Source organism: Polypterus senegalus, chromosome 1 (genome assembly GCF_016835505.1).
Source record: "Polypterus senegalus isolate Bchr_013 chromosome 1, ASM1683550v1, whole genome shotgun sequence".
NCBI classification, from domain to species: Eukaryota; Metazoa; Chordata; class Cladistia; order Polypteriformes; family Polypteridae; genus Polypterus; species Polypterus senegalus.
Window position 1 is genome coordinate 42583579 of NC_053154.1, and position 27604 is coordinate 42611182.

The 27604-nt window shown below is 36.9% G+C and overlaps 1 protein-coding gene across 1 annotated transcript in view; it reads left to right on the forward strand.

Annotated features, from left to right (window-relative positions):
- The window catches only part of tmem41b (transmembrane protein 41B), a 42271-nt gene extending 14961 nt beyond the window's left edge, over positions 1–27310 (forward strand). Inside the window, exons 3-7 of the mRNA XM_039748179.1 lie at positions 4339–4467; positions 11985–12078; positions 12986–13090; positions 15471–15609; positions 25162–27310. Coding sequence (XP_039604113.1) covers positions 4339–4467; positions 11985–12078; positions 12986–13090; positions 15471–15609; positions 25162–25331 — 637 coding nt within the window. The 3' untranslated portion in view covers positions 25332–27310. The remainder of the gene's footprint in view (positions 1–4338; positions 4468–11984; positions 12079–12985; positions 13091–15470; positions 15610–25161) is intronic.
- Positions 27311–27604: the final 294 nt, after the last annotated feature.

Here is a 27604-nt window from a genome sequence, read left to right on the forward strand (position 1 = left end):
AAAGGAGAGCGTTACAGCCCTTAAAGGAGCCACTTCAGGCGATTGTGTAGCACTGCCGTTGTTCTTCTTCTGGCAGTCTTCAATCCAAATCCCTAAAGCAGATTCCATCCAGACTACTGCCTTATTACATCCACTTACAACTTGTTTTGCACCCTGGTTAAAAGGACACTGCAGCCGTAGATCCTATATACCTTTCCTACTTTTTAAATAAAAGAATCGTAGCCTTCAACAAATCCAAAGCGTTTACCTTTTCGCAATCGTTAACATCTTCCGTTTGCGCTTGGGCACGGCCCCTGAAGCAGTAGCAGATCATTTTGGAGCCATAATGAAGGGCTTGACTATGCACAAAGATAAACACAAAAGAGCACAACTCTTTACACAGCGAAACACGTTGATGCTGAATGAGCGAGACGAGACTTCCTGGTTAACACTGCATTCAGCAAGCAGGAACTTAACTGCGTGCTCTGATTGGTTAGCTTCTCAGTCAGGAGAACTTAACTGCGTGCTCTGATTGGTTAGCTTCTCAGTCATCCGCCAATAGCGTCCCTTGTATGAAATCAACTGGGCAAACCAACTGAGGAAGCATGTACAGGAAGTAAAAGACACATTGTCCGCAGAACCCGAAGCAGCGAAAAATCCAGCGTTATATATTTAGTTATGCTTTCATATAAAATCCGCGATAGAGCGAAACCGCGAAAGTCAAAGCGCGATATAGTGAGGGATTACTGTATTCCTTTTCTAAGACATATTCGGTGCAATACAATTTTTGACAAGCACTTCTGGATATTTTACGAAGTCTAAATGCCACTTTGTATGGTTGAAAATATGTTGTCAAAATGATAGTTTGTTTTTGCAAAATTTGTTCAATAAAAAGGTTCTATATTTTGACTGCATCTGTCATACAATGTGATACCTTCTCCATTAGTGCCACCCCCTTGAAAACTATCACTTTATGGGGCAATGCAAAACTATATTAATACTTGTGTGCATATTTAAAATGTTTTGTTTTTTTTGTACAATGTACAATACTCTTGACAGTGGAATAGGTTATTCTTAGCCAGTAATTGCAGTGGAAAATGTGGTTAACATCCACTCATGCATGGGGAAGAAAATTACCGCCCACCGCTAGTAGATCGACTGGTAAATTTTCACCACGACAGACCGATACAGCTGCAGATGCTGCACCGATCCGACTGTCGATCTCACGCTCCATTCTTCCCTCACTCGTGAACAAGACCCCGAGATACTTGAACTCCTCCACTTGGGGCAGGATCTCTCCCCCAACCCTGAGAGGGCACTCCACCCTTTTCCGGCTGAGGACCATGGTCTCAGATTTGGAGGTGCTGATTCTCATCCCAGCCGCTTCACACTCAGCTGCAAACTGATCCAGATGTGCATATGCGCCGAACAGCAGTTTAGAGTAAACCACTTGTCATTATAGTTATTACCAATGCTTCCTGGGGCCACCAAAGCTTCAAAAGTCCCCCTTTTTTTGGATATTATTCTGCCAGTTGATGATTGGATAATTTCTGACCGTAATCACAGTTACGGTGCTTTTTTTTTTTGTTTTGTTTTGTTTTGAGTATCCAGTTAGTGACAGTGACGTTGAAGATGGATGTTAGTTTGTTAGTTAGTTTTTATAAGAATCCATCCAGAAATACACTGCATATAATACAGTGGCAAATAAATAATGAAGGAGGGTGTTTTGCACCTCACAAATGATAGATAGTCTCAGCTGTCTAAAGTTTTGTTTTCTGTACCATGACAGAATGGGGAAAAATATGAGAGATTGTGGCTGAGCTCGCCATACTTGTAAACCCTTTCTACAGCACTGGTTCCATTGGGCAGCAAATTATTAGCTGTCAGAAACAGAGACAAGCTTGTGATTCTCTGGAAGTGTGAAACTACGCAAGAAAGTTATCATGTAGTTGGGTAGTTTGGCATCCCCAGCAATTTCTAGCTTTGACATTTCCAGCCATTTCTATAAATTGACATACTTGGGCGACAAGATCAACAACTACAGTCGTCAAGTTTAACATACTCTCCAATTAAAAATATGACATGGGATTATGCTGCATCAAAGATTATTCTCCAGAAATACAATTCTCGAAGAAATTACTGAGATGCAGGTTGTTTATCATTTCACAATACAAAATTCGTGCAGCAAAGTAACATGGTCTCCATCTACTTTCAGTTTCTAGGAGATGACATTTTGTCACTTCCAGATCCCTTTAGTATGGCTAAAAAGCTGCAATGACAATGAAACGAGCCTTCCAGCTTTAAGGAATACACCACCCAAAAATTATATATTTGTAATATGTTACTTACCTCATGCAGTTTGTAGAGATGGCCAAGAAAATGTTTTCATGCAGAACATACTGTAGTTAAAGTTTATGACGTAATATAAGCTAATGGTGACCAATGCTGCACAACAGAAAATAATGTGAAAAGCATTTGGGGGGGAAAAAAGAAAAAAAAAAAAAATGTTACTTGTGTTACATAATCCACTTGTCAGCTACCCAGTCCTGTGCTCAAAGCATGGAAAATATGTGCATTTTTGTTGCTAAAATATTGTTAGAAAGATGCTTTTGGAAAAATCCGGACACATCATTTAATGGAAACATAAGCCATACTGGGATTGAGTTTTTTTTAATTAAAGACTAGGCGGCTTTGCATCCTGCTCGCTTCGCTCGACAACCTCCGTGTTTGGTTTTCCAGATGTACACTTTTAAGATTTTTTTTTTTTCTTTGAATTGTTGCTATTTCATTAGTTTCATTTTTATTTCAGAACTTCGGTAGAAACAATATTTGGAATCTTTTGAGTTCCAATATGCTGAAACTTTTAAATGAGGTCTGGGGACTTGTGTGTAATGACTTTGTACCATAATTAAGGATAGGTTTCTCTGTTTGGAATTTCAGAGCAGACGAAACAATCTACATCATCAGCAGTTACATTTTTTTTAATTTTTTTTTTTTGCAAAGTAACCAATAAATGCATGTGCGGTAAACCCCGTTTTTGAAATTCTCTGACTTAAACTTCAAAGCCTTACAATATTTACATTCTTCCGACATATCACCTATGTCCATATATTCCATTTCTATTCACCTTTTCGTTATTTCTCCGAGTAATAATTTCTCTTTGTGCTAATGCGATGTTTACTTCCTTTGTTTTGACACTTTAGTTTTTTTCTGGTTTCATATTCTTCATCTTGCTCTGCATGTGTTTCACACCAACGTTTTTCTGAGTCTTTTGAATTCCACTTGACACCTGGTCCGTGGTGATTATTTTCCCTCTTTTCGAATAATTTGTTTACGCTAATGTGATCTTTACTTTCTTTTTTTTTTTTTTTTTATACTTTCTAATTTTCCTGCTTTCATATTCTTTAACTTTCTCTGCATGTGTATAGTGCCAACGTTTTTGAACGTCTTTATAAAGTTCTACTTTGTCTTTTACTCTTTGCCTTTTAATTCTGAGCCCGATTGGACCTGCCTTTTTTCAATTCCATTTGTTCCAGGCTGATTACCTTATTTTCTTAATTTGCACCTAGATTATTCTTTTTCTTTTTTGCATTGTTTTTTCTCCTACGCTTTTGAGTCTCTTTTCTCCGTGCTGCTCTTTCTTCTTTGCTTAGTTGTCAACGTTTCATCTATAACGTAGTGTCCTTATGCACTTTTTATATGCGCCGAGAGCCCTGGATCTGTGTGTGCTCAAAGCCTTGACACGACTGAGTGTTTTGCTGCCCGTGGTCTGATATTGGTTGTAAGTAGGGCGTGTATTGCAAGATTCCCATGTTCTTCGTCCCGCAAGACGGTCATGGGTCAATATCTCGGCAGAAAGTCTGATGTTTAAGGTCCCTGTGAGACGCCCCGTGGCCAATCTCTCGTCTCGCGGGTCTGTTACGTGTCCTCCGTGATTACCACGTGAAGGTCACGTCTCGTCTCCCTAGTCTTTCTCTCCCGAGATTTTTTTTTTTGTAATGGAGAGATGAGACTCGACGAATGAGGGGGAGAGGCGGAAACTTGTAAAACCTCTGATCCTGTCTTTAGTAGATCTTGATTTAAATTTTGAATATTCAGGTACAGTCTTCTCTGTAACATTTGGAAACATTTGCCACTCTGATAGAAGAACTGCCCAATTACATGCATAAATCTCTGATGCAAATTCAATTGTACTAATTGTCAGGGGGGGTGGGGGTTAAATCCCCATAGCACGAATCAATAAATATTTATGTGGTCTGATTTTAGAATCCATTCTAATTTGTTTGTTCTGTAATATGTCAGATACTCTGCCCTTTTCAAATTTAATTAATTTTTATTATATTTTTTGTTAACTTTCAGGGAAGAAAAGGAGAAGATAAAAATACCAAAAAACATGGATGATGCCAAAGCACTGGGAACTGTGTTATCTAAATATAAAGATACATATTACACTCAAGTTCTTCTAGCATATTTTGCCACTTATATCTTGTATCCTTTGCATATTGGAAGCTTTTTCTTGGGTTTTTTGGACCAATTATTTGTCACCACTAAATGATTCATGCTAAACATTTCTCTTAACAGTATTCATGTGTTCATACATATTTATTCACAGTTATGTCTGTGTGTGTGTGTGTGTAATCATTTATATATCTCTATCTTTTTCCTATTTATAATATTTTTCCTGTAGTGAATGGATCAGTGGAGTTTGTGCATGTGTACACACTGTGGGACTGGTGTTTCTAAATGTTCTTTGCTGTCTGCTAATGGCTATGTAATGGATGGGTATTTGATTTAATGCTTTAGCTCTTTATTGAACAGTTCTTTGTGCCTTATGTATGCTTCTTAATATAAGAATCAATATGTGAATTAAATACAAAAACTATCTCATTCAACAAGCGTGTGTGTGCTCATGATGAATGTGTATGTCTCTTATGGTAGTGTTCCATATATTTTCACTGCTGACCTTTCCCAGAAATGCCTCCACAATTTTATCTAGGTCTTTCTGGTTTCAGAAATTAAATAGTTACAAACAGAAGGAATGCTAGACATGGAGAAGGTAGGATAACAAGGTTTCATAAATGTATTGATACTGCATAGTTCCAAATCCACTAAGCTGGAAAGATGAATTACAAAAGTGCCACATGCAGTTATGTAATCATAAGATAACATTCTCAATCCTGCTTAAATCATTTCAGGGTCGCATGGATATCAATACCTTCAAACTGGAAAAATTACATCATAAATTTAATTAAATGGATTTAATGTTTCCAGCATAGTTAAGTCAAAGCCAGAAGCATAAGAACTGGATGCTTGTGGAAACAGTAGAAATATGAATAACACTGCATCTATGAATTTTGTGGAAGCCTTTTATTTCTAATTTTGCTTTCACATTATATATGCACATTTTTGTGTTTGTGTTCACCAACAGTCTTGATATCATGAGTGTAAAAAAAAAAAAAACACATTAAAGGTATAGTTTTCTTTCAACATTATTTGTCTGCTCTGTTAGGGAAGATGATTTTTATTTGTAAAAGTCTCCATTTCTGTTTCTGAGCATGACTGAAGAGGGATAGTAGAAGATTGCTGCAGAGTAAGGACATCAAGTGAATGTCAGCAGAGGCAGAGTCAGTGGTGGTGGTGGTGGCGGCAGCAGCAATAGTGACGGTGACGACATATTTTAGAGAAAATTAACTGTTTGAATTTTGCTATTTGCAGAGTTACTGTAGACAAGAAGAGAGTTGAAGTTGCAGAAGATTTTTATATTTTTCCTGGATTTCTGTTATAAGTTAAAGTTGAAACAAAGCTATAGAATCCTAGAATACTTGAGTTAAACACCTATTTATATTTTCACCGTAACATTAAGTATTACATTTGCAGATATCCATAATCATTAAGCAAATGATAGTAGATTGCATGTCTGTTTAAGTGTTGTCTATGCCTCTGTTTGGTCAGTTTTTTGTTAACTATAAAGCTAGAAGGCTAACCATCCATGTATATCTTTTTATCTTCTTTTTTGCATGAAACGTAATGCATTAGAACTGTAACACTGTGAACAAATCATTGTAAATCACTGGTTTCACTTTCCATACAGAACCTCGCAGCTGTAGACAAGGAGGTGGGTTGCAGTAATTATCAGAGCAGACTTAAACATCAAACGAATCCCATTTGACCTTCCACTGTCTTTTGAGTGCCTGGCTCTTAAACTAATAACGGAATCAGGTCCTGTCTCACTCATTGTTCTTTATCGTCCCCCAAAATACAATGCATCCTTCTTATCTGATCTGATTGAACTTTTAACCCACCTAAGCTCTTATTCTCAGAGAATTATCCTTCTTGGTGATTTCAACATCCATATTGACATTACTACATCTAAACTGAGAATGAATTCCTATCCTTACTGGACTGTTTTGACTTGACACAACATGTTGATTTTCCCACCCACTCTGGTGGTCATATATTGGATCTGATCTGCACTTCTGGACTATCTGTTGCCAACATTTACAGCACTGATTTGGGACTCTCTGACCATAAAGCAGTATTTTTCACTGTCTCGCTGCCTTTCCCTCCTCTTACCTGTAAACGACAAATTTCTTACAGAAACCTTAAAAATATCTGTTCCTCTATCCTTTCTGGATCCATTTCTGATCTTTTACTGTCTGCACCTATTCCGTCAACACTAGATAGTCTTGTTGACCACTATAACTCAGCCCTTCATTCAGCATTAGATAAAACAGCTCCTTTAAAACATAAGGAGGTTTCCTTTAAACGTTCAGCTCCTTGGTATAATTCAGAATTGTGATCTATGAAAGCAGCTGGCCGACGCCTTGAGAGAATGTCACGTAAGACTGGCCTCACCGTGCACATCCAGGCTTTCTCTGACCACCAAAGAGCTTACAGAGAAGCACTAACTGCTGCTAAGAACACCCACTATGGCAGAATAATAGAAAGTGGCCACAATAACCCAAGGGTTTTGTTTTCTGTAGTTAATAAACTACTCAACCTGCATCTGGCCCAACTACCTCTTCTACTGAAGTCTGTGAGGATTTCCTCCACTTTTTCCGTAACAAAATTAAAGATCTAAATAATTCAACTAACATAAATACATCATCTGTTTATATCTCTCCTGTTTTCCCACTCCATCCAGCTCCTTCTCTAAGTTCTCACCAGTCACATCTGTTTGTTAATAACCTGCTTTGTAAGATGAGGCCGACTACTTGTGTACTGGACCCCATTCCCAGCACACCACTTAAATCCTGCCTTCATGCCATAATCCCATCTGTTACAATAATAAACTCATCCCTTGACACTGGCTCTGTGCCGCTCACTTTTAAAATCGCTTCTGTAAACCCAATGTTAAAAAAAAAGTCTGGTCTTGATGCTGACAATCTTAACAACTTTCGGCCTAGTTCCCCACTTACCTTCCTGTCAAAAGCTCTTGAACGTGTTGTAGCCTCCCAGTTCACCAATTACTTAACCTCTAATAATTTGATGGAACCCTTTCAGTCTAGTTTCAGGGCATGGCACAGCTGTGAAACTGCTCTGCTACGGGTAACCAATGATTTGCTTATGGCAGCAGACTCTGGACAAACCAGCATATTAATTCTATTAGACCTCAGTGCAGCATTTGACACTGTCAGACATGACATTCTACTGTCCAGAATGGAGAACATGCTGGGTATCTCTGGCACTGCCCTCCAGTGGTTCAAGTCCTATCTGACTGATAGGCAAGAGTTTGTTAGTCTCGGCAACAGCAGATCCAGCTCGCGCCAGTCACACAAGGAGTTCCTCAGGGCTCTGTCCTGGCCTCTTCTCTTCTGTATTTATATGCTTCCCCTTGGCCATATTATTCATAGCTATGGACTGGGCTATCATTTTTATGCAGATGATACTCAACTCTACTTCAATGTTAAAAGTGGAACTTCATCAGAGCTTTCTCAGCTCACAACCTGCCTTAGTGAAATTAAAACCTGGATGGAGCAGAACTCTTTAAAATTAAATTGCAACAAAACTGAACTCCTGCAAATTGGGACTAAAATGCAACTTAATAAAATGAGCTCCTTCCCAGTCCATCTTGGTGGTGATCTCATCAGACCTGCCTCTACTGCAAAGAATCTTGGTGTCATTTTTGATTCCTCCCCTCTTATTCCACCCACATAAATCACATTAAGAAACTTTCTTACTTTCACCTCCGTAACATATCCGTGTTCGCTCCTTCCTCTCCTTTTCTAATGCTGAGAAACTTGTCCATGCTTTTATCACATCCCGCATCGATTATTGTAACTCGCTGCTGGCAGGTGCCCTTCTGATCTTATATCATAGCTCCAGCTTATTCAAAACTCAGCTCCAAGAGTCCATACTCGAACCATCAGCAGCAAGCACATCACACCCATCCTGCTCCGTCTTCACTGTCTCCCTGTGTCTTACAGAATCGAATATAAAATCCTACTAATAACCTACAAAGCCTTAAATAACCTCGCGCCAAACTACATCAGTGACCTTCTCCATCACTATGTGCCTGCCCGCCCACTAAGGTCCTCTGATTTTGGCAATTTTGTTGTGCCCCACACTAATCTACACTCCATGGGTGACAGGGCCTTCAGCTGTATAGCGCCCAGACTCAGGAATGACCTACCGAAATTAATCAGGTCAGCTGACTCCATGAATTCTTTTAAAGAACTCAAAACTCACCTGTTCAGGAAGGCTTTTAGCTCTACTTGACTTTATTACCCTTCTCTCAGTTTACCTCTCTGTCAAGATGCTCATATAACCTGTATGTGTGTGTGCTAGACCATCAATTATGTTGTCTGTTAGGCTTTCTCTGAATTTACTGTCTTAATCTTTTATTTATTTATTTGGTTTGTAGAGTGCTATATACTGTATGTCCTGCCGTTCTTTCTTATATTCTGTAAGTGCCTTGAGCATGGGAAAGGTGCTATATAAATAAAATGTATTCTTATTATTTATTATTTAGTGCCCTTAGCCAGGAAGTGAGAGAATGCAGGTCAGTCAAGATGAATAGGTGCTTCACAGTCAAGCACTGGTTTTTGGCAATGCTTGTGGTCAAAGTATGCTTGACACAATGTTAGCTTTCAAGTTTTTCTTTCTTTTATCTCCCCAGTTATTGTGGCATAAACTCATAGGACAAAAAAAAGCTCTGAAATGTTCTTAATTTCTTTTTTTTTATTAATCTGTGATCAATAACTTTCAGTTTAAAAATAGATTGGAAACGTAATTTTAAAATATGACATCGTGCTTAGTGCTGCTAGAATAAGTGGGACATGGATGTGGTAACATCTACTATTTGGAGCTGCTGTCAGTTCAGAAACTGAGAAAAAATAAAATATGTCTGGGGATGTCTGAGCCTGAGTCAGTTGAAATACAGTTGATTTAAACTAATAGTTATTCCATTAAATGCAGCTTGCATAACTTGTTCTGGGTTGGACAGTGAGTCAGTGATTGGGATTGAGCCAGCAAGCAATACTATGCTTAAAATTACAGTGTCCTAACTGCTAAGCTGCACTTTCTCCAATAAGGAGACATAATCATTGCACCGTGGCTTTTTAAATCTGACTGAAGTCCCAATGACTTTGATAATTGCTGTTTAAATTCTGACAAATGTTACCCTGCATTTTCAACTGATAGTTATATTTTGTTAAAAAGAAATCAAGTAAATTTATGATTACAACTTTTTTTGTTATGTTAAATTGTCTGATTCATTCTTTTGTCACCCAATAATGCAGCCGATATTAAAAATCTTTTGTCTTCTTTCAAAACTATCATAATTATAAAATATGATCACTTAAATCTTCATTTCTAAAGCATACAGAGGTAAGTTTGAATTGGTTGTATTTTGTAACATTTAGTTAGTTATAGTGGGAAATGGCCCGCACACAGACAGGTACACATTGTTTTAAGCACCACAGACATTTATTTACAGAATACTATTTTACAAGTGACACAGCACACAACCCACTTTCACATCCAAAGTCCAGGCCTCTCGCAATGCCTTTCTCTCTTCAGGTCCGCTTCCACCTCTCTCCTCCGAGCTCTGTCCTTCTTCCACCCAACTCCAGCCCTCGAACGGAGGGAGGCGGCCCCTTTTAAACCCACCTGGACGTGCTCCAGGTGCCTCCCAATAAGCTAAAGTGCCAGCTGTGCACCCGGAAGCACTCCGGGTGTCCCTGGTCTTCTTCCCCCCAGCACTTCCGGGTGTGGCGGAAGTGCTAAGGGCCAGGGCTCCTCCGGCATTTGGGCGCCCCCTGATGGTGGCCACGGGCCCCTATAGGGTTGAGCTTCCATGCTCCTTTCCCATGGTCCCCATCGCCACCAGGGCGGTTGCCCTCTCGTGGTCTGGAGAAGGCATAACCCCTCCTTCGGTTCTTTTGGACATCCCGGCTGCGTGCCACCCCCAGCCGCTTGCCACACTGTTTTGAATACATTTCATCCCTTTTGCTTTATTTATTAGTTATATATTAATACATACCTATCATATGATCATAGCAAATCATTTCTTGATTGCTGTATAGCTTGTGATAGTTGACTGATTTTAGTGAAACTTTTTAAAGAACTAAAAACCAAGTCTTGTTTTCAGCTGACATGTGCTTATTTAATGGAATTTCTTCTCAGAATGCATTATGTGATTTATTTTCTAAATCAACTTTTCACTACTAAATGCTTTCATAAAAGAAAGATAACATTTTCAAACCTATTCCAGTTCAATTTAATGGGTGACCAGCGACTGTCCTGGTGCACTAGGTCAAGAAAAGAAACCACTCATAGTAAGCTTGTTTACTTAAGGACAGTGTTAATTAGCTGTTACTGATGCTTGTACATTTCATTACTGGTTTATACACTTGATTGTCTATCCATTTTTGTGTAGGAGAATAGGGTTGTTTTTTTAAGTTAGAGAGACAGAGATAAAATTAGTTTAATTCCTAAAGCAGAAGCAACTGTTTTTTCTTTTTTAAATACATGTCATAAAGAGTCACAAAGTAATGTAAACGTGTTAGTTTCTTTATTGAAAACACTGGTTTCTTTAAAGAGTCTATTCAGAATTTTCTGTTCTTGTACTTCTCTTAGTAAAGGTCTTAAGTGGTGGTAAACCAAGCAGAGTACACTACATTTCTTGAATCAGATGGTTCAGCTACTTTTTAGGTAATAGGAGGAGCTTCAAACATTACTTCACCACTCATGCCATATAAATCCTTTATTTATTTTTGGTTTTACCCTTTGTCTCCTGCAAGTAGTCTATGTCTGGTAATTAAAGTGGTAGTCATTCATTACGTAACAGTATGGCTGTAGCTGAAGTTGATTGAATAGTTAAACCTATAAACTGAGATCTTTAAGCAGAAAGTTAGCTTCAGCTGCTTTTGCCTACTGAGCACTTTACATGATCTCACTTTTTACAGTGTAGATTTCATGTACATATGGCAATTCTAAGGTGTTATTTAAAGACACAGTAGCTACCCAACTTAAGTAAATGTCCTAGCCAGCTGACTTTCAAATAAACTATAGCCCAAAACTGTTCTCAAGGTGTGAGACTTACTGCTCTTCATTCATTCATTTTATACATATATTTTTTTGGTCCCCTTAAATAACCCCTTAATCAGCCACTTGTGAACTGTCATGACTAATAAAGGGACCTTTGTTTTAAATTTTTTTCCAGATTATAATTTATATATTTTCGTTCATTATAGTTGTTTGCGTTATTTAGAATTTTAATAGCTCTAGTTAAGTAAATTCAAAAATGTTACATTTTATAGGAGGCAGCATAAAGAAAAAGGGGAAAAAATATAAACCAGTAAAGGACCATAATGGTTGGCAAGTACATGTTTGAATAAATATTCCAAACTGCTTTTCTTTGTTGTTATTGCCTCAGGTTCTGCAATCTGGAAAATCTGTGCTTGATTAAGCTTAGAAGCCCTTATATATTGATATGTATTGATATGATTCAAGAGATTTATGTTTTCACATCTTTATGAATTCCTTGACTTTCCCAAACACAGTTTACAAACCTTTGCTATTCCAGGCTCAATATTTTTGAGTATTTTGTCAGGATATCTTTACCCATTTCCCTTGGCACTATTCCTGGTGTGCTTGGTGAGTAGTGTTCATTACATCTTTACTCTAACTCTAGCTTTCAATTTGGAATTTGTTTTTTTTTTTTGTTTTTTTTTTGTTCAATTTTATTTTTAATTTGTGTGGCTCAGCACCATTTATTTTCTGTCTGTTCATATTTGTTTATTCCTATTTGTGTGACACTGATGATATGATTGTTTACTGTGGATAAAATAAAATTTCCTTCCAAAAAATAAAGCAATTTAAAGTGTTGATTTTCCTGAGTTAAGTACTGATAAAAGTAATATATAAAAATGTAATTTGAAAAAAACATGTTATCTATTATAAACTAGATGAATTTAACTGTCACTGATGAGCTGACTGTATTGTATAGTAATGATATTATTATCCATACTCCTATTCTCATAAATAGCCTGAGAAACACCTCAATTCCTTACCCTTGCTATTTGCTTGATCACATCAGTCAGAACAACATGTAACTTAGCTAGTTATTTGTACATGACATTCCCTAGAAAGTGAGATGGAATTCAGAAATATCTGGAAAAGATCTACAGTCATCAGTGTTACGCTTGGCTTTTGTTGTTGTTTAAGAGGAAGAGTGGCTTCTGATCAGAATTATTCACACATGTTGTTTTTTTTTATGGTGGAAAGAATACATGACAGAGGCATATGAGAGAATCGTCTGAGTGAAATACTGTACTGGACTCCAGGGCATATTTATATAGGATTATAAATATGGAGAAAAATGTAAGATATAAAGTAAATGAATTGAAAAATAGCCAAAAAACAAGCACTTGAATACATCCTGCTTGATGAGTCTAAATTAAGATATGCTAAACAGTGTCAGACAGAATATGCTTCACAAACTTTAGTATTCTTGTTCTACTTTGTTTATTTGATATATATTTCTTGGCTGTTTTCTTTGCAGTGCTCAGGACTTGGAGCTTCCTTCTGTTATATGCTCTCCTACCTAGTAGGAAGACCAGTGGTCTACAAATATTTAACAGAAAAGGCACTGAAATGGTCACAACAGGTAGTTCTTTGTTATACATTTATTCTTCTTTCTCATGATAGAAATTCTTGATAGTTAAATGCCGAACTGTGTTAAATACAGAAATTCTGTCACTGTGTCAGCTGGACCACAGGTATAAGTCACATTCAGATAATTTCTTTTTCTCTCCCCTGCTAATGCCAGTTTCTCAGTTTGTTCACTTTTATTTCAACTCTCTTTATATATTAAATGTTATGTTTAAATTCTCTTGCTTTCTGTGATTGAGTAAGCCCAAACTGTTCTTGAAATAGCTGGCAATCATTATGTCTAAATGTACTTGGTATTTCTGTTTAAAAAATGCAATTTTACCACAATTTATTGATTTCTTTTCATTAAGTCATGTTGTGACAAGTCAAGTAAAACGACACCTTTTATTAGCTAACTAAAAAAGATTAAAGCTTGCAACTCAGACCCCTTCTTCTGGCAAGATTTAATGATTACATCTTGCATTCATTACATTTTGTAATCATTACATCTTGCCTGAAGAAGGGACCTGAGTTGCCTCAAAAGCTTGCATATTATAATCTTTTTTTTTTTTTTAAGTTAGCCAATAAAAGGTGTCATTTTACTTGACTTGTCACTACATTCATAATGGCTAACACAGTACAAAACCCTAGTATTAAGTCATGTTGAAAATAGTCCAGAAAAGTAAAGGTTATGATTTCTATAAACAAAGTAAAAAACAGCACTGAAAAAATTGTTTTGGTAATGCTGTGAATGACAATATTAAAATGGGAAAGCATAAGATGTTTAGATGTACAGGGAGTGCAGAATTATTAGGCAAGTTGTATTTTTGAGGATTAATTTTAATATGGAACAAACACAGTGCTATCAGTCAATCCAAAATGTTAATAAACCTGAAACCTGAATGTTTCACAACGGAAATGTGAGTGTGAACATCATCAGGTGAATACATATGTGCGCACAATTATTAGGCAACTATTAGTGTGCAGATTTATTATGCAACTAAAGGAAAAATTAAAATTTTCCCATCTCACTTGTTTATTTTCATCTGTTATAGTGAGAATAATAAACAAACACCTCAAAATTTACAAATAAACATCTCTGACATTTCAAAAAAAATAAATCAATCAATCAATGACCAACATAGCCACCCTTCTTTCCAATAACAGTCATAAGCCTTTCCATTCATGGAGTCTGTCAGTTTCTTGATCTGTTGACGATCAGCTTTTTGTGGAGCAGTGACTACAGCCTCCCAGACACTCTTCAGAGAGGTGTATTGTTTTTCTCCCCCGTAAATCTAGCGTTTAAGAAGTACCCACAAGTTCTCGATAGGGTTTAGGTCAGATGAGGAAGGGGGGCCATGTCATTATTCCTTCATCTTTAAGGTCTTTACTGGCTGGCCACGCAGTGAGAACTTCGATGCAAGTGATGGAGCATTGGCCTGCATAAAATCATGGTCTTTTCCTGTATCACTGTTTGAAGAAAGTGTCTTGAAAAACTGGCAGTAGGTTTGGGAGTTGATTTTGAGTTCATCTTCAATGCAAAAGGTCCAACTAGCTCATCTTTAAAAATACCAGCTCATACCAGTACCCCACCTCCACGTTGGAGTGGAGCTCTGTGCCCATTACTGATCCACAGGTCCATCCATCTGGTCCATCAAGAGTCACTTTCATCTCATCGGTCCATAAAACCTTTGAAAAAAATCTGTCTTCAGATATTTCTTGGCCCAGTTTTGACGTTTCAACTTATGTTTCTTGTTCAGTGGTGGTTGGGTTTCAGCCCTCCTTACCTTGGCCATGTCTTTGAGCACTGAACACCTTGTACTTCTGGGCACTCCAGGTAGGTTGCAGCTCTGGAATATGAAAGTACTGGAGGATAATGGGTTCCTGGTAGCTTCACGTTTGATTCTTCTCAAATCTTTGGCAGCTAATTTGCGTCTTTTGTTCTCAACACGTTTCTTGCGACCCTGTTGACTATTTGCAACAAAATGTTTGATGGTTCTGTGATCACACACCAATATCTTAGCAATTCCAAAAGTGCTGCATCCCTCTGAAAGACTTTTTACAATTTTTGACTTTTCAGAGTCAGTTAAATCTCTTTTTTGGCCCATTTTGCCTGAGGAAAACTAGCTGCCTAATAATTCTGCACACCTTGATATAGGGTGTTGATCTCCTTAGGCCACACCCTCCCTCATTACACAAATACACATCACCTGACGTGCTTAAATCCAATAAGCATTCAAGTTAATACAGCTTGGAGTTGGAATATACGCATTAAAAATGATAATATGGTCAAAATACTCACTTGCCTAATAATTGTGCACTCAGTGTAGTTTTTATATATTGGAATATTATATAATATGTAAACTTTTGTTCTTTTTTTTTTTTGTCTTGTTCAGGTAGACAAACACCGGGAACATTTAATAAATTATATCATCTTCCTCAGAATTACACCGTTCCTTCCTAATTGGTTCATTAATATAACATCTCCTGTAATCAATGTGCCTTTAGGAGTTTTTTTCATTGGCACATTTTTGGGTAAGAGATCATTTTAAAAAAGTACTTATTTTACAATCAATGTATTGTAATTTTTAAATTGTCCCCTTATATCAGTGCTTCTCAAATAGTGGGGCGCGTTTGACCTCGGGGAACATGCTTTTTTATACTTGTACTTATAACAATTTTATAGACAAATGATACTATTTATAGTCGCGGGGGGAGCGAGATGTTTTCTTCTTCCTGGGGGGGGCATGACAGAAAATAATTGAGAAGCACTGCCTTATATGGAGTGTCATTTTTAAATATACACTGTATAATATATTTTTGCAATATTAACTTGAAACTTTGTTTCTCTAGTTAGTTAATATGTTTGTGTTTAATTTGGTGGTTTATCCTCAGTTATAAACTTAAAAGTTACATATATTTTGTTGCTGCAGTTCCAATACTGTATCATTAGTTGCTCTTACTGTATATACATTTTGATTTTTATTAGTTAAACTAGCAAAATACCTGCGCTTCGCAGCGGAGAAGTAGTGTGTTAAAGAAGTTATGAAAAGAAAAGGAAACATTTTAAAAATAACGTAACATGATTGTCAGTGTAATTGTTTTGTCACTGTTATGAGTGTTGCTGTCATCAAGGATTTGATTATCATTATTTCTTTCAATCAGGTTCGTATTTGGAGGAGGTGTTGTATTCAAGTTATATTCCGTGTTTGTCAACCGTTGTAAAGATACAGTGGTGTGAAAAACTATTTGCCCCCTTCCTGATTTCTTATTCTTTTGCATGTTTGTCACACAAAATGTTTCTGATCATCAAACACATTTAACCATTAGTCAAATATAACACAAGTAAACACAAAATGCAGTTTTTAAATGATGGTTTTATTATTTAGGGAGAAAAAATCCAAACCTACATGGCCCTGTGTGGAAAAAGTAATTGCCCCTTGTTAAAAAATAACCTAACTGTGGTGTATCACACCTGAGTTCAATTTCCGTAGCCACCCCCAGGCCTGATTACTGCCACATCTGTTTCAATCAAGAAATCACTTAAATAGGAGCTGCCTGACACAGAGAAGTAGATCAAACGCACTTCAAAAGCTAGACATCATGCCAAGATCCAAAGAAATTCAGGAACAAATGAGAACAGAAGTAATTGAGATCTATCAGTCTGGTAAAGGTTATAAAGCCATTTCTAAAGCATTGGGACTCCAGCGAACCACAGTAAGAGCCATTATCCACAAATGGCAAAAACATGGAACAGTGGTGAACCTTCCCAGTAGTGGCCGGACGACCAAAATTACCCCAAGAGCGCAGAGAGCGACTCATCTGAGAGGTCACAAAACACCCCAGGACAACGTCTAAAGAACTGCAGGCCTCACTTGCCTCAATTAAGGTCAGTGTTAACGACTCCACCATAAGAAAGAGACTGGGCAAAAACGGCCTGCATGGCAGATTTCCAAGACGCAAACCACTGTTAAGCAAAAAGAACATGAGGGCTCATCTCAATTTTGCTAAGAAACATCTCAATGATTGCCAAGACTTTTGGGAAAATACCTTGTGGACTGATGAGACAAAAGTTGAACTTTTTGGAAGGCAAATGTCCCGTTACATCTGGCGTAAAAGGAACACAGCATTTCAGAAAAAGAACATCATACCAACAGTAAAATATGGTGGAGGTAGTGTGATGGTCTGGGGTTGTTTTGCTGCTTCAGGACCTGGAAGGCTTGCTGTGATAGATGGAACCATGAATTCTACTGTCTACCAAAAAATCCTGAAGGAGAATGTCCGGCCATCTGTTCGTCAACTCAAGCTGAAGCGATCTTGGGTGCTGCAACAGGACAATGACCCAAAACACACCAGCAAATCCACCTCTGAATGGCTGAAGAAAAACAAAATGAAGACTTTGGAGTGGCCTAGTCAAAGTCCTGACCTGAATCCAATTGAGATGCTATGGCATAACCTTAAAAAGGCGGTTCATGCTGGAAAACCCTCAAATAAAGCTGAATTACAACAATTCTGCAAAGATGAGTGGGCCAAAATTCCTCCAGAGCGCTGTAAAAGACTCATTGCAAGTTATCGCAAACGCTTAATTGCAGTTATTGCTGCTAAGGGTGGCCCAACCAGTTATTAGGTTCGGGGGCAATTACTTTTTCACACAGGGCCATGTAGGTTTGGGTTTTGTTTTCTCCCTAAATAATAAAAACCATCATTTAAAAACTGCATTTTTTGTTTACTTGTGTTATATTTGACTAATGGTTAAATGTGTTTGATGATCAGAAACATTTTGTGTGACAAACATGCAAAAGAATAAGAAATCAGGAAGAGGGCAAATAGTTTTTCACACCACTGTAACGGGTTTCACTCATCGAAGTGTTCACTACCGAAATCGGTACTCGTGAATCTAAGATGTTTAACAGGGATTCCCGGTATTAAGTTGTGGATTTTCCTGCGAATATTTAGCGGTAGCGTGTCTATGAACTTAATTTAAACTTAAGCTTTACCCCTTGCTTTCCTAATGATATGTCTACAAAGGCTTGTTCAGATTCAGAGGGTTGTTCCTTTCTTACTGCATCAATAAACAGCTCGTCTTCCTCTTTATCTGAGACATCACACATTGCATGCACGGTTTTACCTTTCCCAGTCCTGCAAAGTCTGTTCACGTGAGCCGCTCGGAGTACATGCATGGAAGCTTCTCAGCTGTGCTTGTGCTATCTCGTGCAATCTCACGATGTCCAAGGCTTTATTTAATGTTAGCTAAGACCCGGCACTTAAAAGTTTCTCTCGCACTTTCACTGAGTTTGTGTCAAACACTAGTCTATCCCTGACCATCTCATCTTCGTTTGCATAAGCTCAGTCCTTCACCCGCAAATATTTAGAGGCAGCATGTCTGTTGGATTGCTGCTGATGGATGGCCTTATATGGGCAGGCACGCAATTACGTGGGTGGCGTGACGATGAGGGACGCAACTCCGCCTCACACGGCGACCGAGTTGCAGGCTATGGCCGTATATATGTACGTAAGTAGGTTCCAGTTATGACCGTTGCGCAGAGAATTTCGGAATGAAACCTGCCTAACTTATGTAAGTAAGCTGTAAGGAATGAGCCTGCCAAATTTCAGCCTTATACCTACACGGGAAGTTGGAGAATTAGTGATGAGTCAGTGAGTCAGTCAGTGAGGGCTTTGCCTTTTATTAGTATAGATGAATTTCATTACAGTGAATGTCATCAGACATAAAATGTCTCATCTTATTCAGACCAAATCTGCCACCCCCCTTATTTATTTAGATAGCAAGATATAATAACCTATTGAAAAATTATGAAAATTAGATTTGTACAGTTCCTTGCAAAGTGAATTTGATTTTTCTGATTTTAAGTGAAATATAAATCATTTATTCAATATATACTGTATTGTATTTATTATTTGTTTAGCATATGAGTTACACAATAAACAAAGAAAAATTAAAAAAAAAAAAAATCTGAGTGTGCAATGACTAAAACAAATTCACAATTTAAAAATTTTACATCGTGTTGCCTAATCCGTTAAATTGCTGCCATTGTCACATCCTAGAAGTCTCTCATTTGGCCCTAATATTCTCTCCAGTTGCATTCTCCGATGAGGTGTCGAACACAGTGATTGGCTACATGGTAATCAATTTTGTGGAAGATACATTCCCCCACTTGTATAGACAATCAGCCCATGCTTTTGCAAAATTGGTTAAAGCTGATGTGGCATTATGCAATTTCTAATCATAGGGTAATTGTTGACTGCAGTTGCTGATCTCATTGATATACCATGTTAATTTATACAACTGAATATTACTGGGCATGTCATATTTAGCGAATGGACAATGACTTATCAGCACAGTTGTGTTTACCCCTTTTTCTGACTGCCAATTGCTGCTTGACAGAGCCAGTGCTATATAAATGGTTAACAAGCACAGCAAGTTCAATCATGATCTCAGCCATTTTCTTTTTTTTTTTCTCATTTTTTCCATTCCGCCATTTATATATGAGAAATCAGATAAACGAGCATTCAACTTGAAACCTCAACTTTTATCTAACAAACTTAATACCATGTATCAATTACATTAACACTAGAATTACCAGAGCCTACGAAAAAACTCGTAATTCCGTCCCACCTTAAATCGCTTCTTAAATCCCTTCACACCTCTCCGCCAGCGCCCTTTGTCTTCTAAATGTGCTGATAAAGAGAAGCTTGGAGCAGCCGGCTATTTTATCCCCCCACCAATTTAGAACGTGCACGAACTTCTCCCAGCTCATGCCTTGATTGAGTATCTGGGAGTGAAGTGGAGTTTTAGAGTGGAAATAATAGATCGTTATTTGGAACACACGCATTTCATGTCTGTTCCGTTTCTACAGTAATCTGCGTCAACACATTGTTAAAACAGAAACGTTTTTTATATTCTAGTAGTAGATGACAAAATGTAGGCATAAACTATATAATGTATGAAGCCTGAAGTCCAAATAGCAAAGAAACATTTTCACAATAATAACACAATTGTGCTTTTATTCAAAAATATAACTGCAGAAACAAAAAGCTGCCTTAACATGCGACATTGACAGGCGTTTATTGTAACTGCTTCCATGGTTCAATACAATCAGTTCCCGCTTGGGAATCAAAAGGTCACGAGTTCGATCCTGCGCCACTCTGTTTTGAGAAGTAAACTGCTCTTAGTCTTACTGTTTTAGAATAAAAGCATACATTTGATTTCAGTCTGTAACAGCCGGTGCAATTTATGATCCTTGTAAAGGTTAGCTTTTTTTTTAAATTCACTTTTCATTCTCTCAGTCGCGTTCAGAATCAATCCATACAACCCCATCTGACACGGCTGTTTTCACTAAAGACGCGCTATAGCTCTGCAGTGTACCACGATGCATACTAACGCCCACCCCCCCAAAACCCACCATCCGGATTCTGACACACAAACACTGGTGAAGCTGCCTTCTTCGTATCTCACCGTCACTTGCTTTTCTTTTTATTCAGTTTTATTGAGTGTTCCTGCCAGTCCCCGAATGTTGCTGTATGCTGTTTCTTTTGTACTCCAGGACATGCAGAGGAAAGAATGGTAAAGAGCAGTAACTTCAGCGCTATATGCAATCATCAGACACTCCCCATCTGCCCGTGTTGTTCAAACACAGGAACATATATTGGTGTAAAAGTATAACAAAAGTGCACTTTTATTCAAGTGCACTTTTTCCATCGCCTTTTCCTGTAAGAAGCAATGTACACACTTCTCTCTATGCTGTGGTTTCTATTACACACCTGAAAGAAAGAGACAATATATGTGAAAATATAATCGCACTAATGCAATATTATTTGAAAACGAACAGCGTCAGATCGGGTGTGAATTTATGCAGGAACTGGAAATTCTCTGATACGGGACCTTCCCCCAGGGAAGAAAGTACAGTGTCAGGTGCTCATTCAGTGTAATAGGAACCATAGCACAGAGAGTGTGTGCACTGCAACAAGTACACGTGTCGTAAATGTAGGAAGGACGGTCCTTGGGTGTGTGGGAACTGTTAATATTTGAATGTGATGATTTTATATAGCACGGAATGAAAATCAGCACTTCTTAGCATTGCACCATGCAAGCTGTCGTATCAATCGCCTACTGTAACTTGCTTTCTTTTTTCTTCGGTTATACAGGTAGTTTTGAATAAAAGTGCACTTGTTTTGTTTGCGAAATGAAGTGTCTGCGTGCACTTTTCGTGGCATTACACATGTATTTTTTGAGCATGCTCAAACACAGGAACATAAGTTGGTGTAAAAGTATAACAAAACAACGGGCAGATGGGGAGTGTCTGATGATTGCATATAGCGCCGAACTTACTGCTCTTTACCATTCTCTCCTCTGCATGCCCTGGAGTACAAAAGAAACAGAATACAGGCGCTATAGCTCTGCGTTGTACCACGATGCATACTAACGCACCCCAGGTTCTGACACACAGTTGGCGAAGCTGCCTTCTTAGTATCTCACCGTCACTTGATTTTCTTTTTATTCAGTTTTATTGAGTGTTCCTGCCAGTCCCGCATGTTGCTGTATGCTGGATATTTTCACATATATTGTCTCTTTCTTTCAGGTGTGTAATAGAAACCACAGCATAGAGAGAAGTGTGTACATTGCTTCTTACAGGAAAAGGCGATGGAAAAGTGCACTTGAATAAAAGTGCACTTTTGTTATACTTTTACACCAATATATGTTCCTGTGTTTGAGCGACACGGGCAGATGGGGAGTGTCTGATGATTGCATATAGCGCCGAAGTTACTGCTCTTTACCATTCTTTCCTCTGCATGTCCTGGAGTACAAAAGAAACAGCATACAGCAACATGCAGGGACTGGCAGGAACACTCAATAAAACTGAATAAAAAGAAAAGCAAGTGACGGTGAGATACTGAAGAAGGCAGCTACGCCAGCGTTTGTGTGTCAGAACCCGGTTGGTGGGTTTTTTTTTTTTGGGGGGCGTTAGTATGCATCGTGGTACACTGCAGAGCTATAGCGCGTCTTTAGTGAAAACAGCCGTGTCAGATGGGGTTGTATGGATTGATTCTGAACGCGACTGAGAGAATGAAAAGTGAATTAAAAAAAAAGCTACCCTTTACAAGGATCATAAATTCCACCGGCTGTTACAGACTGAAATCAAATGTATGCTTTTATTCTAAAATAGTAAGACTAAGAGCAGTTTACTTCTCAAAACGGAAGGGCGCAGGATCGAACTCGTGACCTTTTGATTCCCAAGCGGGAACTGATTGTATTGAACCACGGAGGCGGTTACAATAAACTGCTGTTTCTGCAGTTATATTTTTGAATAAAAGCGCAATTGTGTTATTCTTGTGAAAATGTTTCTTTGCTATTTTGACTTCAAGCTTCATACATTATATAATTTATGCCTACATTTTGTCATCTACTACTAGAATATAAAAAACGTTTCTGTTTTAACAATGTGTTGACGCAGATTACTGTAGAAACGAACCAGACATGAAATGCGTGTGTTCCAAATAACGATCTATTATTTCCACTCTAAAACTCCACTTCACTCCCAGATACTCAATCAAGGCATGAGCTGAGAGAAGTTCGTGCACGTTCTAAATTGGTGAGGGGATTGAATAGCCGGCTGCTCCTAGCTTCTCTTTATCAGCACATTTAGAGGACAAAGGACGCTGGCAGAGAGGTGTGAAGGGATTTAAGAAGCAATTTAAGGGGGGACGGAATTACGAGTTTTTTCGTAGGCTCTGGTAATTCTAGTGTTAAAGGATAAGTTCAGTATTTTTCAAGCCGTAGTTTTTTTTTCTTCATAAACATTGTATATATGCATTTGCCACACAAATTTGTGTTCTAAAGTTAATCACTTTCTATAAATTTTAAAAAATTGTTATCATTGGGGTTTTACATCTTGGGGCACCAAGAAAAGCGTAAAATCTTACCAAATATGTCTATTTTTCAAGACATTTTTCAGGTATTGCTCCACGTCTTTTGATTACATACACATTGTAAATTAATTTCTACATGTCATTTTTGAACAAAAATACCAATATCACTGAGATTCATTTGCCCATTGAAACTGTATGGTTTCTGATCTTTGTCTGAATTTTGGTGATAATTTTGCCTTCAGTATTAGTATTAAATCTTACCACTCACAGATTGAATAAATACTGTGTTAGATCTCTACATTTTCTTGGATTATTTTGTCTCGACAGTCTCAGGAAGCTGTTAATTCATATCCGTGAGAACTTTACGAGGGAGTTTCAAAAAGTTTTCGCACTTTTATATTTTCGTTGGAAACGGTGAAGGCGGGAGGAGTAGTAATTGGGCATTAACAAAAAAGTATGATGGTGATAAAATTGCATCGCAAACAAAGATGACTGTGTAGACCAAATGATGTAATTTGTTTTTGAAATTCTTAATAAAATAGAATTTAAAAAAAAAATGTGGAAACTTTCTGAACATCCCTCGTACAATTCAGGATTTTCCCAATGTCAACCAATTTGTGCTTGTGTTATGACATTTTAAGAGACTTATACTTTTCTTTAAAAATAATAAATATGATGGATTGTAAGACATTCAGTCAAATCAGGATTGGGGGTTAAAAAGAAAATCAAATAAATAATTAGTAGGACACACATAAAAGAAACTATTTGATTGTGGAAAAACAAAAAATGTATATCCGAACACTGAATGGAAAAATATAAACATAACTTTTGGGTGGAAAAAACAGAAATGAACAGACACTTTGCAACATGAGATTTACCAGGGAGTGTTACAAAATGATATACTTGAACAAAGTCATAGATAGTGCTATGGCTATTGCTATTGGAGTTGCTAATATGCAAGGTGATGAAGAGATTAAATGGCTACCTAAAGTGACATACTTAGTGGAACAAATAATTGTTCTTTCAGGTTTTATTGGACTAAGGTTTTTTTTTTTTTGGTTTTTTTTTTGGCAATAAGAATATCCTTTTGGAACAATGGTAAGCTTGTCAAAGCAACCTATGGAAACTACCTGAATGACAAATGTTTGTCAGAAATGCACCAAGCCATTGCTAGCACATTATTGGAAGTGCTACAAACTGCTTTAGTGACAATTACACTGTTTTTCTTAACACTAGAATTACCAGAGCCTACGAAAAAACTCGTAGATCCGTCCCACCTTAAATCGCTTCTTAAATCCGTCCTCACCTCTACGCCAGCGTCTTTTGTCCTGTTATTGTGCAGATTAAGAGCAGCAAGCAACTGGCTATTCCATCCCCCACCGTCACAGAATATGCACGAACTTCTCCCAGCTCGTGCCTTGATTATCTGGGAGTGAAGTGGAGTTTTAGAGTGGAAATAATGGATCGTTTTTGGAACACATTGTTAAAACAGAAACCTTTTCATATTTTAGTAATAGATGTTACAAAATGTAGGCATAAACTATAGAAAATATGAAACCTGATTTCCAAAGATCAAATAAACACTTTCACAAAAGGTTCAAGAATAATACAACATCTCCCTTGAGTAGCAGTAAGGATATGCTGTCACAGCATTACTGCCGTGCCTCAGTGACCGGAGTTCGATTCCCAGCTGAGGAGAGAGTTTTTTTTTTAATAATTGATTTGTTACTTGTTTAGCCCTTTTAAAGATAATGATCTGGCCTTGTTGGAGTATGTCTCTTGCATATTTGTTCAGTTGCAAGCTGTGTTTATTCTGTTAGAATTGTGCAGCCATTTCAGCAGTAACGATGAAGTAGCCAGCTTCTAGCCCCTGCTATGGTTTGAAGCTGAGGTTGCCAGCCTTGGACATATTCTTGTGTTTGATTTGTTTATTTGGGATAAGAGTGGTGACTGAATGGCACATAGGTAAGTATTGGGGAATATACATGTAAAAAAAGGCTAATAATGTAGACATTATCAATATTAACTTGTCCGCTTGTATAAAAGGAACTTTAGAGGTACCTTTTTTTTTTTTTTATCATTTTCACATGACAAATCAGGTGTTCCAATGTCCATGCCAGGAATACATGGAAGCATGTCATTTACTTTTAACTTGCTTAATGTTTTTTTTTTTTTTTCTTTCTTGCATTTTGTATTTTTTAGGAGTTGCACCTCCATCTTTTGTTGCTATAAATGCTGGAACAACATTATATAAGCTTGCAACAGCAGGGGAAGCAGTGTCCTGGAACTCTCTTTTCATTCTTGGGATTCTTGCTGTCCTATCCATTCTACCAGTCTGTTTCAGACAGAAGCTTCAACAGAAACTGGAGTAAATTTGATTTTTATTGCAGCTCAGGAACTCTGTTTTAATTCTTGTTTACTATTTATGAGATTGTAATATTGTACTTTAGTTTTTATTTTCCATTTGGACCCTGTTAGTTGTGGGTTTCATTAATGTTTGTGTATATATAATGCCTCATTAGGTAAACAAATTGAAAAACTTCCTCTTCAAATTAATGGAAAGTATTTTAATTTAACATAATATATTTGTAAAAGAGTAACAAAATGATGTTGAAGCAGCTAAATTACCCAAGTAGGTTGCAGTTTGAATATTCTTCCTAAAGGTTATATGCATTTAAATGTATAAAAGTATGGCATAAATGCACACACATGTTGGTATATATTATGACCTTCCAATAGGTTATTTCAGAATGAAACTGAATCTGGTACTTTAACCTTATAATTATATGTCTTCTGTTTATTTATTATAATGTTTTTCTAAAATTAAAGGTAGTTCTGTGGATGATAGAATTCCATGTATATGCACACTACACTTTGCCAGAAAGAGATGTTGAAACAGCAGTTTTTTAATGCCATACATACATTTCTGTAGTGTTCAAAATGAGGGGTTAAATATGAGTTGCAGTTAAAAAGCAAAATTGATTCTAACAGATGTTTAGGCCTCAGATAAAGTGAGGGAAATAGACTAAGACAATTTATAAAGTGTATACAAAAATATAGGGTATATAGTTAATCTGTTATTAACTTTGAGCAGAGAAGATCTATGAGAAGCAACAAAGACTTTTGGTGCCACACTTGTATGCAGATAAGTGAACTACTGTATTCATATTGTTTAATTTTCCAAACAGGAATTTACCTGTGAAGATATGAAACATAAGGTAATATACTATTTCATCTGAGTGCGAACTAAAAACTATGTTAACATTTTTCATATATTTGATTTTTTTTACAGGATAATATGTGGTGTGCAAAATGTGCCAAATTAATGACAATTTATGGAATATGTAAATCCTTTCACTAAAGAACCACATTGTTATTAATGTGTATTTATAATTGGAAGGGATGGTGGCTGTAAATGTAAGGAAATAGTATAATTATCTTTACAGTCTGCACTTTGTGTCTTGTATTACTATTTAATTCATTTGTATATTTAACTGACTGTCACTATTCATTTATTTGTAAAAAAAAACAAAAAAAACAAACAATTTTTAGGTAAAATAGAAAAATATACTGCACACCTTTTATATAAAAAGTCTTAAGCCAGTTAATGCAGTGTTAGAGTATATATATATATATATATTTTTTTTTTTTTCTCTCTCTCTCTCCTGCATTTTTAAGGTTATTTTGTGCTTGTATCTGAAATATTGATCCACAAATTCCAGCTCTTCTGATTTATGGCATATTTTGGTGTTCATGGAATAAAGCCAAACATGTCAAAGTTGTGTTCAAATTAATAGCTCACAAACCTTTTTTGACCCTTTAAAAAAAATGTCTGGTGTCCGGCTTTGGAACAGATTGCTGTACTACCTAGTGTATTACCAGAGCCCCTTACTTACATGTTACCTAATTTAATAAAAATCTTCTTGTACTAGTGATAAAATATTAGTAAATAAGTAGCACAGGAAGTGTAGAGTTAGTCTTTCAACAGTTGTATACATGACAATATATACACTTCTACATTTCATACTCAATAGTAGTTCTTGAGTCCACAAACTAGTTAAAGAAACTGTAAATGAAAAAATCCAACTTAGTGTGGGATTTGAGTAAATTGTTTAAAAGTGATTGAATAAAAACATGTAGCTGTGGTGGTCTCTTTAATCAGGCATGAGTATCACTAGTAGAACTCCAGAGCTGCTTTGCGCATCAGTATCTTTTTTTACTGTGATTTCAGAGAAGTTAGTTTTTTGCCTTAACTCTCATAAACATATTTTATCAAACAGCAGCTTATACCTGTGTATTTTTTCCTGAACATTTTAATTTCATAATTTATAGTGTTAATTGTCAGTATTAACATTAATACATAAAAATGCACAATCTATGTATATTATATGTACAGAAAGTACATGTATAAATATAATTCTTAACATATTTTTTGTACTTCACAGAAATATGATGGAATAAAAAATATTTCTAAAATTTATACTCCTGTGTACAAGTAAAGAGCTGATATTATTATAGGACTGTAACAAAAAAAAACAACTAGCATTTAATAAAATTCTGTCTGTTTTGTCTATTTTTCATTGTGTATTGTGGTATGTTAATAGAATCCTTTTAAAGATTATGATGTGATCACCTAGTTTATATT